The 19,492-nt window shown below is 31.9% G+C and overlaps 1 protein-coding gene across 1 annotated transcript in view; it reads right to left on the bottom strand.

Moving 5' to 3' along the window:
• The window catches only part of Tmtc2 (Transmembrane O-mannosyltransferase targeting cadherins 2), a 74,590-nt gene that overhangs the window by 20,153 nt on the left and 34,945 nt on the right, over positions 1-19,492 (bottom strand). The window contains exons 4-5 of the mRNA XM_085202895.1: positions 10,618-11,581; positions 2,376-2,490 (exon numbers count right to left, since the gene is read on the bottom strand). Coding sequence (XP_085059021.1) covers positions 2,376-2,490; positions 10,618-11,581 — 1,079 coding nt within the window. The remainder of the gene's footprint in view (positions 1-2,375; positions 2,491-10,617; positions 11,582-19,492) is intronic.

Below are 19,492 nucleotides of genomic sequence, written 5' to 3' on the forward strand. Positions count from 1 at the left end.
GCAGGTTTAAAAGTTTAAAAACGTTTTCATCTGATAGTTACGTCGATAATATTATTTTAATCTATTTAAAATTTGGAAAAATATAAATAAATTTTTATTTGATAATAATTGTCAGTGTTTATATTTTTACCAAAACTTTCTGCCGGATTCTAGAGGCATTCGCGTGTTGACTGGCGAAACTCAACACCGCTAATTATAATATTAATTATAGATTATATTATAGCTATTTAGGTACATTTCATATTCTGGATAATCAACAACCTCCTATTAAAGTCAGAGGCAAAATAAACGATATCCAGCACTACAATATTCACGTGAAACAAATGAGAAATTACAGCACAAATGATGTTTGAAGCGGAATTTTGAATGTAAATATTTTATGTATGAGCTTAACTACTTAATCACCATCAAATATTTAGAAGTGAGAGATATATCTATGTTACCGGCAATCTGTATTCTATACTAGTGGGCCCGGACGCGGCTACGCCCGCGAAAATATAAGCCTAAATAATTAAAATAAGTTAAAAAATAATAATTAGTGGAGATTTATTATTAGAAAAAATATCTGAGTAACCGAAATGAACAAACAAAAGAAGTAAAAGTAACTAAAGGAAATTCTTAATATTAGAAAAAAAAACCTAAAGTTTGCTGTGCGCGCGTACTAAACATTTTTCTATATTAAATAACTAGTGGGCCCGTACGTGGCTACGCCCGCGAAAATATAAGCCTAAATCATTAAAATAAGTTAAAAAATAATAATAAGTGGTGATTTATTATTAGAAAAAATATCTGAGTAACCGAAATGAACAAACCAAAGAAGTAAAAGTAACTAAAGGAAATTCTTAATATTAGAAAAAAAACCTAAAGTTTGCTGTGCGCGCGTACTAAACATTTTTCTATATTAAATAATTATTAATTTTTGCGAACAATATTAAATAAAATCTCAAATGATTAAAATTACGATATTTTAAGTGTATAACATCGGTATAGATAACCGAACTGAGATAAATTAATTATAAGCAGCAAATAATTACATAAAAAATAATAGTAATTCGAAAATCTATAAAAATTTACAAAATCATCAAAGTCACAGACAGACAGACAGACAGACAGACAGAGTTACTTTCGAATTTATAATATAGGTATGGATAATACCTCGGCAATCTACAAAATACCTGGGACGTCTAGGCAATGTATTAAAAGAATATGAATATTATTGTTTATTACGTACTTTATCTTTTATCTAGGTAAGGAATCAAAATCTTAGGGATTATATAAAATACCTGCTGTTTTACCGGCTTTGTGTAAAATAGCTAGATCTTGGTATTCCTATATACGCGGTACAGATTTAGCGGATTTTAAGTGCAATATAGGTTAGAAATTTTAAAATTTAAAAATAAACCTACCCTAACTTTTATTGAAAATCCGTTAAGTTTGTGCTATATAAGTATAGTAAAGAATAAATAATATTTCATACATAACCTATACGTTTTTGTTATTCTAAACATTGTCGAGATATTGTATAGAATACCGAATTATACAGATTGCCGGTAACATTATAAATATTTAATCAAACGCGAGTTACATGAACGACATTCTTGTTACGCTGATATCATAATTGGGATTTTAATTAATAATGCTATTAAAATTTCCAATATTTGCTTATACTGTAAAGTTTAAATGTATTATAATTTAAAAAGTTAAATGCACTAAATTTCTTGTTGATTAACAAAAAATATCATATAATAAGTACCTATTGCCACGAATATATTATTTAAAACATTATATCAGCATATTGTTTAAATGTTGTCGTAGATAATATATGTTATTATTTAATTTAAGTGTAAAGTAACAATATTAATTACAATATAATTTGTATGGACCCTCTAAATTTATCAAATTAAGTAACAATCCTATATTAAAACTACACTTTCGGTTTTAAATTATGTTTAGCTCTGTATCCCGTATATAACAGGGTAGAAAAAGTTAACCTAGTGTTAACACACTCCGTTCCCCACCAAAATTTTGACGCATTGCGTGGTTAGAGGCGGAATTTACAACGCGCTTTGAAGCAAAAAAATGAAAATATTAATAAATAATAATTAATTTTCCCGAGTGGGAATCAAACCCACAACCATCGCGTTACACTCGTTGATTACATGAAAAAAGGTACGTAGGCATCACATAATTTTTATTGTTTTGGTAATGGGACGTGTTTTCCGCCAATTTTCATAACCCGCTATGCCCATAACTCGCGGATACGTAGCGTGAAATCGAAATTTATGCGATGAATATAAATACACGCGAAAAGCACACGTCGGCTTTCTCGTATTTTCACGTAATAAATGTTATGTTATTTATTATAATGTACTTACAGATTGTAGTGAACGTCTGCCATATTGGGGCGGTGTTTGAGCGCCTTTTCGAATGCTACTTCCGCTTCAGTGAGTCGTCCCTGCGTTATTAATACGCTGCCCAGGTTCCCGTATGCTACAAAAAAATATTATTGTTAAAAATATTAACAGACGAATTCTTAGAAAACCAAACCAAAGAAAACCAAAAGCAAAGTAATTTAAACTTCACGCCTAGTGTTCGGGCACTCCGTTCCCTACTTTCCGCCGAATTCTGGACGTATTGCGTGTTGAGGGGCGGAACTCAACGCCGCGTTTTGCCTCCACACCAAAGCGAAGAAATGGAAATATAAATTTAAATAATTTATTTATTTTCTTGAGTGGGGATCGAACCCACAACCGTCGCGTTACAATCACAACCTTGTTATACTTATTTGCGATAGAGATCTTTCTTTTAGCACCAAGCACAATTTTGGCTGATAATAACTAGTACAGTGTGTATGAAAATGAATGAAATATCATGAACAAAGAGAGCTTTGAAGCTTCGCGTTCAAGCTTCACTTTTACGAAATTATTATACATTTTGCTTAAAAAAACATAAAATAACTTTTTTAATTATTTCATACACTAAAATGTTTTGTAGACATATTTAGTAATACCCTGTAAGGGAAACAGATGGCAATTGGCTGTTAGCGTGAAATCTAATGAAAATTCATAATACAACGAGCAGTTACCAAGCTTGAAGCTAAAGTTAAACTGACGGTGTTTGTAATTACGTGAATCGAGTCAACAAACTTGTTATAATTAAAATTAATTAATTATATATACTGCATATTGCAAAACAGCACTTTGACTTTGTACATACTATATAATTGAAATTTTGAAGTTGCAGGTCCAAATCCAGTATGAAAAAGTACACTTATATTTGTAACAAGCTTTTATATGCGGTCTTTTCTCGCAGGTAATCTTAGAAAAACCTTCATTTAATACCCATATAAGAAGAATTGTGAAATAATTGTAATCCGCTATTTATATAAGTTGTGGCGGCCGTTAGATGTGATTTACAACAATATTGATTATAAACAATGAAACTACGTATAATCAATGAAACTACGTATAAATTAATTTAATTTAATTTATTTAATACGTAGTTTCATTGACATCAGAATTCGGATGTGTGTCAAATTGAGCTCACCAGATATCACATGCACCAACTAACACGGCAAGTTAAATAAAAGCTTGTAGTAATAAAAACCTTTTATACGAGGCATCTATGTATGTTAGTACCTACGCTGCCTTTATATTTATAGTATATTGTTTGCCACCCATAGTTCCGTTAGCGTGGATTTTACGCACTTTCCAATTCTTTTTTATACTTCGCCAATGTCAGGATTAAGATAATAAGAAATAAGATCATATTACCCAATAGAAGAATGCATGTCAAAAAGAGGTCCAGTTAAAATACTGCCTTCACCTTTAAACTAAAAAAATATTTAATTAAAACATTGAAAATGGGTTATTAATAGTACTGTCAGTTGACATAATTATTGTATCAAACTACCCACTACTACTACCAACAATTTCTTAACTGCCCTGGATTGTTGCAGAATGAGCTGACTGTATCTTGTTCTCTGGTGAGGTGGGTTTGAGGGTTTAAAGTTTAAGTGGGTCTCAGGTGGTAGAAAATAATAAAAGAAAAAACCTTATCTATTGAAATTACGATATTTTTGTATTTCAATAGCCTCGCGAATAATTTTAGGAATTTATTTCTGTTTATTCGCTGTATGCTCACATATGGCTAACATCGATATATGCCCATTCTTGACATTGAAGACGTGTAGACGATGTTTCTCTTTCTTTGATCTTATTATAACCTGTTTTTAATAAAATTTAAATCACTTTTGAAAATGGTACACCTAAATACGTTAATCGTATTAAATAGAAATGGCTGTATGTTTAATCTAGCGTGAGGATGTCAATGGTCTTTATGTTTCAATATGTGACATGGAGAGAGTCGCTTTATTGGCAAACGTTGGATTTGCCTTAATCGGCATAGCATTTGATCGACTAACTAATGAACGGTATGTATACTGGTTAAATATAAATAGATACTTTTTTATTTCTGTTAATCATTAATTTCTAGTAATATAATTAATATAACGGTAATAAAATCCATCCCAAGAACAACTTATAAAAGTGCAACACATGTGCTCATATTGCATGAAATATTTTTTTTTTTTTATAACATTTTTTTTATTATATAAAGTTCCAATTTTCAGATTGTTGAATCACGCGGTGAGTAAAGTTGACAAACTTAAGTCTATAGTCGTAAGTTTGTAATTTTTGTTTTTCTGTGCAAAACCAATAATTTTTGACCTTTTAGATTTTTTCCTTTATTTGTATTGTAAGTTCTCACTATATACCAAATTTAATAAATCCGCGGAAAGTATTCTACAGGTTGATTACCCGGTGAATTTTAAGAAGAAAAGCTTCATATTAATAAACGGAACCCTAAAAATATCCTATAACAATGTTAAGGTATTTTGCCGGTAAATTATTTCCTGCTTGACAAAACGTCAATTTATGTAAGTAAAAAGATTTTCTGCTAACGACTTGACGTGAATTCGAGATAAAAGCTTAATAAAGGAAAATTCTTGAAACAAGAAGCTCTAAAAAGTATACAAACTAGAAAAGAGTTGATTATCTTCAAACAGCTAAACAACATATATTCTTCATAAATTCTATTAAGTAAGTAAACTTTCACATAAAAACAAACTAAATCGAAATCAATTCATCTCCCAAGTGGGAGCTACGATGCCACAAATGGGAATACAAACACATATGTACATACACCCACACAAGTATATACCATACACATACACGTCAAACTCATTACATACTCCTAGGAGAATCTCCTGAGGTTAAGAAATGAAAAGAATATTAAATAGTCCATTACATAATTGATAATTAAAAAAAATTTAAAAATTATATAAATAACTAGAAAAAAAGCTATTAATCTTCAAACGACTAAACAATTTCTTTGAATCGTGACTAAAAATACTCTCAAAAAAATCTTAATCTAACTGGGTCCTCCGTTTGGGAGCTACGACGCGACCTGTTAAACTCTCTGTTTTCTCCGTTTTTTTCGGGTATTAAAAATGGAAGTATCAGTACAAAAACTTAGCAAAACACACATGGCAAAATAAAGTTATAGGCTTAAAATTGTATAAACCGTTTCACTATAAACAATTTTTTATTTGAGGAACATTCAAATATTTCAGCTTTATTTTTGAAGATTTAAAAATATAAAACGTTTGCTTTCACGAAGCATCGGAAGCGGTCTCTTGCAAAACGATAACAAAATAGGATTTATGAATTATTTCACTACAACTTTATACACTACAAGTACTGAGTGTTTTAAATATAGTAAGTAACAGGAGAAAGGAGTGTCTTGACACTAAATTATCTCTGCATGCTATGCGGATAAAAGTATGAATATCGCCTAATCGGAACAATAGTATCGGGCGAGAACAACGTGAGTGAGTGAACTCAACGAGTTTTGCAATAATCAAATAATGTAAACAACATTACTTCAAAATAATATGTAAATTGGTCCCTCATTACTAGTATTGTTCAAAATTAGACGACCCTACATATATAAAAACAAACAGGTTAGGTTTTTTGTAGCATTACGATAAATTTATAACTTAAGCCTTGTCTTGCAAATCCACTAAGCTGAATTATCATCGTCAAGAACAAATATTTACAAGTTCATTCAATCTGTAATACGTACTTACAGTGTTTTTTATCGATTTTACAGACGAAAATACTAATGTATAAGCTTATGTTTTTAACTATCCTTAAAACCCGCTGCCGAGCTATGAGTTCACCTGGACAGCTAAAGTAATAACATACTTAAGACACTTCTTCGTCAGATTAAAAATAGAGAAAAAAAGAGTCTAAAAATTATTTTAAAATAAAAATTCAATTCAAAGAACAAAAACCACACGACAAGTTTAATAACATAAAAAATATATATTTCATATATCCTCCATTATAAACTATGATTAACCATTTGCCCCACTTCGAAATTAACTTTATTATAGCGAATTCCGCTCAGAGTTCCAAATGAATTCAAACTCAGGATTTCAATTACAAATCCGTGTTCGGTGCGGCACTAATCTACGAGTTACTTGTTCAATAGATCGGTTATCACTGCAAAAGGTGTATTCGATAAAGCTTGTAGCTTAGCTGATTAGATCGCCAGTTCTGTTTTAGTGTTTCGTAATAGAGCCGCCAGTGATTGCCTTGTTTCGGATATACGACGAGACAAATTGGATTGGGCCAGACTTTAAAGGATGGTAAAAGAATTATTCAGGTCTCACAGAATTGCATTGAAAAAAACTAAATTTAAGTTTTAGTTTCTTTTATAATTTTCAAAACGTTTATTTCTCATTAAATTTTCATTAAAATTATTAGCATGTGTTGTTAGTGGAAGAAATATAAAAATGTGTCAATTAAAATTGGTTAGAGTAGATGGGATAAATAAAGAATAAAAAATTGGAGAAGATCTTAGGTATTGGAAATGCTGATACTAGTAGACTCAGGTATTGGAAGTACTTATTAAATTACTTTACCGTAGACCTACAATTATGAAATTTGGCTAATGAATTAAGAATTTTCACTATAAAGGGTAAACTTCAAAAAATATATATTTTGGGTAAATCATAGAAAAAACCAATAATAAATTTTTTAACTTCTATAAGTTGTATTTTCTGTTAAAATATTTTATAAAACATGAGACCAATGGGCGCAATGGGACAGTAGTGTGACTAAAAACACGACGTTTATGGGTTTATTTCCCACTCGGGTTATACATTTCATTTTCTCGCTCTGTAAGACAAGAGCGGCATGGAATTTCGCCGCCTCATCACACAGTATTGGATTCGGCAGAAAACAGAAAACAGAATGTATCAACACTAAGTATTCTCTACCTACCCTAGTACGCAGGTAACAAACTGAAGCGAATTGCTTTTTATGTAATAGCAATTATAAAACGTTTTTCTATAAGCAATCAATTGCTATTTATGTTTATAAATATATACTAAGTTTTGCTCTATTGAGAATCAACCTGAAGTAAATATGTCGTATTTACTTTAGTTTTCTTGAACGGAATTGAAAGCGGGTGACTCACTTACCATCCCGCATATGGAAAATCTAATAAATGCAGGTACTGTTTTTACAATAAACATACTTTGTTCTAGCTTATGAGGAAATTCTAAACGTTCACTTTAAATTTGTATATAGATACCATTTCTGATCTATCGATTTTATAGTCAAATATATTGTTTTATTAGTTTAGTTTTATTCGGAATATTTACATACAAGTCATATTATACTATGAAAAGTTGATGATTTTTTTTTTGTTTCTAGACATCAAATTTATTATTTAAAATAAACGAAGAATAAGAATTCTAAATAAATATATAAAAATAAATATTATTAATGGATAAAGAATTCAAATTATATAAATAACTATATGCACCAAAGAGCAATTTGAATGCCAGTTAAAGAATAAAAATTTTGTTAGAAAAGAAAATCTTTAAGAGCGTTGTTACTTCAGTGAGGTTTTAACAGGTCGCCAGCGCTGGTAAGAGAATAAAATAATGGAATTTCGCCAAGAAAAACAAAGCTTCAGCGTAATGGCAATCACTTAAGTGTAAATTTCAAGCAATTGCTTTAATTTAATCATGACTTATTATAAATGACATATATTTATAATAAGCAAAAGTTAATTTATCAATGTTGAATTAGTACTGAATTCAGTAGTTTTTTAGATAAAGTAAAATATAAAACTAATTTCCCAAAGTTCTTGCCGAAGTCTGTTCACTCAATTGATATTAAACTAAGAAGAGTACAATCAGTTCAAAGAAAAAGTTTTTCAACCCAAAAAACCAAGTTAGATAGTTTTACATCGAACACCCTTCGGATAAAGTGTCATAATTTATTTGAAATATTGTTTTTCTGTCTAAGAGAGTAGATTTTGTTATCTTTCTTATTTGGATTTCGCCTCTTTTATATTTCTTATATTTCGTATTGATTATTATTTTTAAAAGTAGAATTGAATCCTTTCTAATTATATATATCTTGCAATATGTATGTATTTAAAAAATGTATATCTTTAGTTAAACTGCTTCTTTAAACATGCAAACAAACAAAAAAAATTATATTAATAAAGCTTTTGAGGCCAGTCGTGGTGCAGGGGAACAAAATTTGACTGAAACCGATTGGTTATGAGTTCGGGCTGGGAAGCTCGAGGAAATGAAATATTTATTTAAATTTATACTTCCATTTCTTCACTCTGGTGTCGAGGCAAAGGGCGGTGTTGAGTTCCGTCACTCAACACACAATGCTTCCAGAATTCGGCGAAAAGTGGGGAACGGAGTGTCTTAACACTAAGTTCCCTCTGCCTACCCTGCTGTCAGCGGGATACAGCGTGAAGCTGACTTGATTTTTTGAATAAAAGTATTTTTCTTTGTACAAAGTAGTAATATAACAAATGATAATGTAACGTCATTGAACATTGTACCTACATCAAAGACAAAAAAATATTTTCAATTTAAAAATTTAGAAAATATAACTACATTTTGCCACTGTTATAAAATAAAACAAAGTAAAAGAAATTCTAAGGGCTAATCAAAAACGAATATTCAGCTCGACAAACTCATTCCTATTCAATTTTCATATGAAACGATTTCAATATAAAGGTAATTCAATACGAGGGCTATGGGGCAACATTTTATGAATGGAATGAGTTCAAATGAGAACCATCGGGCCAAACTTCTCCTTGGGTGAAAGTTTAGATGCGAACACAAGGCCGGGTGTTCCCCTGGGGCAGCGCTTGCATGTTTAATGGCGTCCTAGAAAGGTCAAGAGTCTGACTACGGAAAAGGCAGTGAATATATTACCTCTCAAGTAATACTCAGTAGGTGGCCTGTGACAGCCTCTTTTATAACTTTGAAGAACTAACACTCCGTGGACAGGAGCTTTGTAGCTGTCTCTTAAATAAATTAATTGTATCTTAGTTTCGAATGACGAGAGAATACACTGAACTTCTGAGTGAGGTACAGAATGGTTTCCGCTACACCGAACTTTGAAATATAGCATAAACTTCTCGAAGTGAACTTGACAAGTTATCTGGAATTGTTAGAATAGCATATTTATTTTTAATTATGTTTATGTATAACATTGACTTGTTAACATTAAATATTACAACAATTATGATAGCTTGTAGATTGTATAATGAAATAAATTTGAAGCCATCGTAGCGTAGTAAGGCAGTGCCCGACTCTACGCGCTGTGGTTGTGGATTCAATTCCTATTCAGATTTATTTTCATTTATTTCATTCGGGGCTTGATGCTTCTTAATATATTTTGTAATATTTATATATATAGGTTACTAAGTCTCTGATAATAAATGTGTAAGAAAAACGAGTATTTACTTGTTATTAATTAAACCCTAAAAAATATTTAAATAAAATGTTGTATTTAATTTTTAAGTTTTACAAATATGTTACTTACGTCAGCGTCAACTTGTATTTACACATTGACGCTGACGGTAAATATTCGTGATAATATTTGTCATTTGCTGTCCAAATTGTGGATTAATTCAGAATATATACGAGTATATTTTGAAATAAATATATAGAGGTTATATTTACCCACTCATAAATTGTTTTTAGTTAAAAACACAAGCCCGTCGTGGCACAGGGTCACAAACTTGCGACTGTAAACGTGGCGGTTGTGGATTCGATTTGCACTCGGGAGATAGAAATATGTAATATTTTCATTTTCTTGGTAACTAGGCAAAGCTCGGTGTTGAGTTCCATCACTTAACACGCTATTGATTTTAGAATTTGACGTAAAGGGGGAAACGGCAGTGAACGGAGTGTCTAAACATTAATTGATATTATGAATTTAATATCTGTAGAAAATTTGTTGTAATTCTTTAAGTTTAATTTGGGAAATACTGACATAATATAAATATTAGTTAATGTTATCAATAAAACAATCAGCAAATAACATAAAATAATGACATGACAAATATACGATATCCGATAACATTTCAAATCAAATATTTACGCAAAGTCTGTTATTAATTTAAATTATTCAGTGTTGCATAATATCAATAAACACAATTAACCAATACATCGATGTAATAAAACTGTAAAACTAAGCTTACTATAATCAAAAACGTTTGACCTACCTTTAGGCGGATTGACGTGTAATGCACTTTTGAATAGGCTTTCTTCATCACGCCAATCTAAATTTCTTCGCAAAGTTGCCGCGCTCATAGCCAATAAACTAGTCAATAGAACCAGCATGAATATACGACTGCGCATTTCACAGCGGCGCCAATTCCTCGTCAGCGAGCCCGCCCCCAGGCCCAGCAAGAAGCAAAAACCGACGCTGGGTAAATACAGCACACGCTCAGCAACCACGAAACCGACGTAAAAGAGAATATTACTGGCCGGCACGAACGGCAGGACCATAAATGCCGTGAATAATAGCATCGCGACCTGAGGACTTCTGTACACGTACTTTTGGATATTTTGTGCTTTTACTTTCCCCTGGGTCACCGGGCAAACGCATGTGGAATGCTGCATCATGGTGTTATTATTGTTGATAGCTCGACACATGCTCGTATGTTCGTCGGTTAGCGTGTGCTTACAACCGTTGCAAGGACACATGGCTCTTTTAGACGACGCGTTCTCTTTGTGAGATATTATACTCTTTCTTTCACTGTCCTGTCTTCTGTTGTTATGTTTGCAATTATAATTCCATTTGTGTTTAATTTTGTTATTTTTCTTATAGTATTTCTCTCTCTTTTCTTGTTGCTTTAGTAGCTCATATGTTAGAGCTTTCCATGTTACTTTCGATATAACAGCGTAGAACACTAATGAGTATACATTTCTTATATCGAATATTGTCGTTATTCTAGGAATCGAATCCATTGACCAATCAAAGCTTAGTTGGAAAGGATAGATTAGAAGGTAAAAATTAAAAACTGGGAGGTAGGTAAAGGTATAAAATCTTGTTAGTAGCGAAGGATCTCTGGAAGTAGGATTGTCAGCGGAAGCAAAAGGAGAGGGTGCACCCGCCAGCCGTAGTCTCCAGCACAGCAACACAAAGCCACCGGTGCTAAGCGCGCATATACTTCTCCATCGGTACTGAAACAAAAAAAAAAGAATTATTTAATATTTAAGTATCATGTTTTTTTATATACGATTACGTTGTTACTGTTATTAATATGCTACAATTTTTTTTATCCTAAGTTACACCGTATTTTTTACTGAGAACGTAATTCATTGTTATTATACGCAAGCGTGATATTTTATTTGAAGAATATCTCAATAATATGATTATTGAATAAATAAATTGAAATCAACAACGGAAACAGAAATGTATCATCTCCAGGTTCTCGTTATTGTTTACTTTATATTGGAGAAAACATGAGGCTTATGTGAATATATATACAATTTTAAAAGAACGAGTACTAGATATAGGAATATAGTAAATTTCGTAAAATAAATCTCTGAGTTGACTAAAAAATAAAGAATTTCATGAGATAGATATATTTTATATATTTTATTTTTAAATAAAAACGACAAAGATACATGTTACAATTATAAAAAAAGAGACGAATAACAGCATATGTGTACAATGTACATTGATATCGCATAACATTATCATAAACCTAGTAAATCTAACTTTATAAAATAAATAAATAGTTGAACAGAACTTACTCTATAACAATAGAATTGGAAACAGTATTATATTTCAAAAATGTCTACTCTATTTTAAAGCAATAGCTGCGAACATCGAGTTTCAAGTGAATGAATAATATCTCGATCAGTTTTCCAAGGAAGCCGGCTAACCTCAATAACCGCGTATCTACTGTTTCGACTTTCATCAAAAAGGTAATAAAAATGTCTTTAAGCTACAAATTGCTTTTATACAAAGAAAGCGTTCTGAATAATTACCCTATTCGTTTGTGTAAACTGATTATAATAGATTTAGTTCGCGTGTCGCTTGCATGGGAACGACATTACCATCCGTCCACGAGATACGTTAAATTAAATGTTGTTTAACTAATACATTAACAATTATCTTCACAAATAAGATAATATTTGAATTATTTTTCTACCATCCAAAAATTGTTGTTAGGCTAATGTAGCGAAGCTCAAAAAGAGAGTTATGTTTTTAGCGCGTATGTACACATATTTAATTTTTATTAATTTAATAAATTAAAATAAACATTTTGTTAATAAAAAATAAATAAATCCTAAAAACATCAGCGAATAAATTAGATTATTATGTATCAAAATATATCGAAGTATCATCTCCATTGACGTAAATTAATTCTGCCGCAATACATTTTGTTGTCATACGTGTTGATAATATTTTAATGGAATATAAAGTAGGCTTAGATACTCCTTCGTAATAAAAACAAACAATATTGTCAATATCAAATCAAATTAAACATGGCAGGCAGTCTGTCTGCTGACAGACTGCCTGCCGCTGCAGGCTGTCAAGGCATAGTGTTAAGACACTCCGTTCTCCACTTTCCGCCGAATTCTAGAGGCATTGCGAGTCGAGTTGTGGAACTCAACGCCGCGCTTTTGCCTCGACACCAGAGCGAAGAAATGATAATATAAATTAAAATAAATATTTCTTTTCCTCGAGTGGGGATCGAACCTACAACCAGTCGCATTTACAGTTACACTTTGAGCCCCCAAGCCACAGCTGGCTTCTTACAATATTGTCAAGTAATTTAATTTATATATAAAAAAACTCACACGATACAGTGACTGTATTTTTAAATATCGAGGCTTAATGCAAAAACTTCGCCAACTTTGATGGATCACCACTCGGAAAGAATTCGTTAATATCTGTCAAATGGAAATTACACAACAATCTAGAAACATTAGATTTTTTTTTCTAGAGCGACGAAATGAATCCCTTCCCATGAATCCTGAATCCCCTTAATTTCGATAATTTCTTAGAGGCATAGGGCTCGATAGAAGGCAGCGGTAGCTCCCGTTGGCTTGTTAGTTGCGGGGAACCGGAGGAAAGATTTATGAAGGTAACTACCGCGTCCCCTTTCCGACCTGCCCCTTGGGAAACCTCTGTAGAACAAACGACGCCGTGTAAGATTTCCAGCGCAATTTACACGGCGAGGTGAGGCCGTGTACGTGTGAAAGGAAATCCCGGGGAAATTAATGTGTGTTATAAATTAATGGTGCTTTACGTCTATATCGTATTTATTTGTCATTATATTTATTTTTATTTTCATATAGAAGTGAACAAAAATTATAAAATTTGTCTAAAGATTTTTCGCTCCAAATTTTAAAAACATTTACTTTCTGAAGGCATTGAGTGTTGAGTGGCGGAACCCGCTGCGTTTTGCCTCGTTACCAAAGCGAGAAAATTAAAATATTAAATATTTCTTTTCCTCGAATGGGAATCGAACTCACAATCTGTCGCGTTTACAGTCACACGCTTGTGTTTTAAAAAAAAATTCGCATTTTTTCACAATTTGTAGTGAAATAATAAAAAAAAACATTCGTCGAAGTAAATAAATATTTGTGAACGTATGTTAATGCTTCAGTTACAGCAAACCAAGCCAATTAAATATCACAATGGCTCTTAAAAGCAATACAAGCTTATATATATCTATAATTTTCAATCATATCTTTTCAGCGTAAAAAAAATATTCGCTAAACAATTTGCGAAGGACTGTGGAATAATCAAATTATTGATAGGAAATCGGTTGAAAATTGGTTTTGTGTATTCATAACAGAAATGGTTCCACGCCCGTCACCACTTGCCCCGTATTTTATTCAAAGACTTTTATTACTGCAAATCAATAAATTTATTTATAAAAAAAAAATCAATTCAAGAAATATGAAAGAAAAACTTCAAGTACTTATTTATTTGGACATTTCCTATCTGGCCATAGCCGATTGTTATCTGGCAAGTTACTGTATTTACGTTTACGAGTAGTACGATTTTAAATTCATTCAGTGATCCCTATTAAGTTAAATATCACAAATGCGAACTTTTATAAAGGTTTTTATTTTTAACCCATTATGAGCCAACCATAACCGGGCAATAAAGATTTTAAATTTCTTTATGGAACTAAAGTTAGTATGTCAAAATAAAAAAAAATCATAGTAACTTTTAGAAAATTACAGGAGCGTTCCCAAATTGGCACAATGGCCGCATATCGGAGTGAGATAATGGTGCAGGAATTTTCATGAAAATGTATTTTTTGATACTATATACATAGTAGATATTATATCTATACGTAGCAAATAAGCCTATGATCCTAGCTATATGATGTTTTCATCTAAAATCAATATTTTTTGTTGTAAAAATTTGAGGTAAAAACCACTGTGACCAAGTTGGTTTACTCAAAATCGATTCATTAACGAGTGAACACCGCAACGTAAACAATAGATGTTTTTAAAATACTCTTAAACCGCTTTCATACATATTCTTATTTCCAAATCCCACAGCCGCCGAGAATGAGTTAATCGTAATTATTTGTTACACTTCCAATAAATCTTCAAATAGCATATAATATACTATTTAAAGATTAATTACAAGTATAACAAATAATAACAACTTATTTTTATTGTTTTGTAACTTTTTATATTATCCAAAAAGCTAATAAAATAATTAAACTGAAATGATTTGAAGTACCTATTTAAATACGTATAATCCTGTAAAATAAACAACATCACTTACGCGAGACACGCAATAGCCAACTATATTATTATTATATTTCTCACAGTATTTCATAACATTTTTATAACGTAATGTTATAATAGAACTAAGTATTACTATATATTTTACTAATAAAAAACCTTCCGAGACCACAACAATAAAAGAAATCAACACAAGTGGTCATCACGAATAAAGTTATAATTAAATTAGCGCGCTGTCTATTCAACAAAATTGAAGTTCAAGTCAAAGCAAACAACTAATGAAATAAGCGGGCGAGCCCGGCCTGGACGTCAGAGGGGTGCTTATCTGGAAAATTTACTGGGTGGCTGACATTACCCATCCTCGCCTCACAAATGCCGGCTCATTTGCCAGTCCGTTTGAAAAACCAACAGCATTAACAAGTAATAAATGTACATTTGAAATGCCCACTATCTCACAGGTCCAATTCTTAAAGGGCATTAGCGTATCTACAGATATTTTCTGGGGGGGGGGGGGTCGTGGACTTGTGGTTTTAACAGATATGTTCGTGTAAATATTGTTTTTTATTTTTCGGGGCAAATTTTGTTGTTAGTAAAATTTCTGGGGTGGGCACCAGACTATTCTGGAGTGGGCACAGACCACCCGGCTCCCCCATGTAAAAGGTTAGTGCCTTTTAGAATATGTCGATGATATTTTTACGTTTACGAAGAAGCCTCTTAGTGAATATCTCGAATAAAGTAAAGAAGCTTCCGTGAACTCATAAAGGTTCAAAGGGTCCATTAAGTTTAATGCTCTCACACCGACGTATGAGGCAAAATCTCTATGACAAAGACCCGTTTTTAATTTTAGCGTCGACTTTCGACCTGTTAAATCGCTGTCTTTCTGAGTATCACCGTGCTCTTTAAACTTTATAGTATATTTGCGGTATCTATGAATATTCAAACATTATTTATAGTAATAAAGAATTTGAATGTATATTCATGCCGTTTTAGAAAAAATAAAAATGTTGTCATAATAATTTTCGCAATAGATTTAGTAGATACGTAGGCTAAATGGAGATAAAAAATGTTTTAAAAGCAAAGCTTAAAAAATCCAACCATGCTAAAATGGCTCTCAAATTACCAGGAACAGTAAATAAAAATAACAATATTTTGATATCTGTGTGTACTCAATTAAGGACAAAGTGTTTACTGTAAGACCCCAAAACAATATTTTCACTTCCATGATATAAACTGAAGCGAATATATACATGTAATGCGATGAGGCGGAGATGTCACTAAATCCGGGATAGGCCCTTCTGATTAAAAGCCTGTCAAATACAAACGTTTGTCATATGAGGAGGATTATACGAAAACGGATACACCTTTAATTCTGTAATGTTTTAATAATTAATTAGTAAGTAAAAATGTCATATTTTTATTTAATTTTTTTTTATACATTTAATATTCGCGCTAATGTACAGTACGTGCAAAACATATGTAGCATATATATTGAATTAATAGTTCATATAAATCAGTTTTAGACACGAAATGAAAGTTACAATTCCTACCAGCTATGACAAAGGAACAGCAACTAAACAAGTTCCCACAGTATAATGACGTTAAAGCCGAGAGTTTCAGAAATTTCCTTGACGTAAAGACAGTTGTAAAATGTAAATCTAGATTATACTCGTCTTTCATACAAAATTTTATTTTTTACATAGGTTTTTATGAATTTTATTTTTCATTTTTAGAGTCTTAACAAGCACAGAATCAGTTATAAAATATTCTATTTATTGGAAAATAAATTCACAACTAGCAATGAACAATAAAAAATTAAAATTTTCCCTGCGGAAGTTATTTATTTAAATTTAAACTTTTTTTTATTATTATTAAAACACTATATAGGAATATGTTAATTCATAAAATTAAATGAATATGAGTCAAAAATACTTGTTTAGTCGTGGCGCACGGGCACAAAGTGTGACTATAAAAAAATACTGGTAGTGGGTTCGATCCCCACTCGAGGAAATGAAATATTTATTTAAATGTATATTTCCATTTCTTCGGTCTGGTGTCGAGGCAAAGCGCGACGTTGAGTTACGCCACTCAACACGCAATGCCTTCAGAATTAAGTGGAGTACGGAGTCTTAAACATTATGTTCCCTCTGCCTACCCTGCAATGTGCGGGATACAATGTAAAGCTGATTTTTTAAAATAAAATAGCGGGATTTGAACAGTTGCCTCTTGACAACGGTTAAAATCCTGCTACGTTAAAATTGTACATGAATGCATACTTCCACATACTTAAGTTTGTCAATTTAATTAAATTGTACTTCGCGATGACATACAATCCTTAAATTGGTATAGATCGCTCGGTATGCGAGTCCGACTCGCATTTGACCGGTTTTTTGTTCTCTTCACGTTTCTAAGTTACGGTTTGTCTCGTCTTTGAATCTCCTCGGAGACTGTAATCCAATTATAATGAACAGAAAGGAATATTTTAATGAATAAGCTTACAGAATTTGTAGGATTGAATCCTAATTTAACTAAAATATCTCCAAAATAAGTCTCAACTTTAGATATACAGAATTACACTAAACATATGTGTAAGAAATATGACAAATACGAGTACACACAATGTCTACGAAGACCCGCCTACGAATCTGTCTACGACGATAATTATAATTTATAGCACATGTGTAAATACATACAAGTGTAAAAAGTATTATTGTTCATATAATTATCACCAATAATTATAATTTTTGAAATAAAAGGTAATAATACATACGAAATGGAATTGCATCAATCTGTATTACAATCACATCAAACATATTATCGGATTATTTCATAATTGACTTGCCGGTTCGTGGCGTTCAGAAGGTCTACTTCCATAGCCTATAATGCGATATCGAAGCTTATAATATATAGTGCTGCTGAGGCCTGTAGTGGCGCAGGGCGAAAAATGAAAGTATTACATATTTTTTTGCTCTGGCAAAGCACGATGTTGAATTCCACCACTGAACACGCAATGCCTCCAGAATTCGGTGTAAAGTGGAGGATGGAAATCCCAGATTCCCTCTGCTTACCCTATTATGCGCGGGATACAGCGTGAAACTGAAGATATGGATAAATATACTTGAGAGAAGCCTTTCGTGGCATATCGTCAAGACCTCTGACTGTAATCGCGATGGTCGTTAGATTCCCTACATCAATTTTATTTGATGTAGGGATATCTGTATATATATATAAGTGGCCAACCTTGTCTGATGTTAGGGATTTATTGTTCTTTCATTGAGTTTCCTGAAAGTACACTGAACCTAAAGTCTAATGTCTTCCCAGCCGAGTTAGAGTCAATATTCCAGGATGCAAAGCGAAATTTTCGTCTAAGTACTAATGACTTAAGCCGTGCCCTCACTTGACACGGTAGTCTTTGCCCACTTGTCGCAGGTGTAGGACGATGAGTCTGAGCGTCATTTAGCGGCGACACCCTAGCAGTACCCAGTCTTATCTTATATCGGTTCATAAGTGTCGAATAACGATTTTATAGTGGTCGCTCTAGGACCTAGGGTCGAGTATCCGGAAGTCCAGAAACAAATATCAGGTAGGTTTTTAAAGATTTAAACAAAATGCTAAAATATTTTTTTGTATAGAATTAAAAAAGCTTAAATTAACCTCGCTACAACTTTATACAGAAAAATATTTATAACAAATTACTGTTGCATGTTCAGTAAGTTATAAATGTAAACCAACGACCCCACCAATAATTTAAAACACAAACTTAAATTTGTACTCAGCGTATTTGGTATAAAGATCAAGAAAAAAAGCTTAAATTAGCACTAATTTATTTGACGGTGGCACGTACTCGTAGGCACCTCTTTCCATTGAAGAAAAAGAAGGTATTTAATTTATCTAGCTGTTTTTTCTTTAAAGTTATCAATATTTATTAACGTTTTATCTCACATAATATATTAAAGTAGGCAGAGAGAACCTAGTGTCACGACATTCCGTTTTCTGCTTTCTGTCTGAAACTAAGAAACTGCGTGTTGAGTGAAGGAACTCAACGCCACGCCTTGTCATACCGAAGCGGATATCTGTCGATAATTCATTCCTCTGAATAGGAATTAACACCATAACCATCATATTTCATATGTTGAATTATAATAAAATTAAATTTATTAAGAAATTATTATAAAGCCCAACTGCATAAAAAAACAAAGAAAAATACAAGCCCAAAAGTAACAATCGGAATTCAAGACTATTATGAATTTTGTCAAGAGTAGTAAACAATTACAGATTACAATATTTATAATCGACGTACACATAAATAAATCTTATTTTCAAAGTGGAAGAATTAACAGCCTGGATTCATTAAAATTTTACAGGGCCCCT

The sequence above is a fragment of the Heliconius melpomene genome, chromosome 19 (assembly GCF_056956725.1).
Source record: "Heliconius melpomene rosina isolate 202511_hmr_F chromosome 19, ASM5695672v1, whole genome shotgun sequence".
Classification (NCBI taxonomy): Eukaryota; Metazoa; Arthropoda; class Insecta; order Lepidoptera; family Nymphalidae; genus Heliconius; species Heliconius melpomene.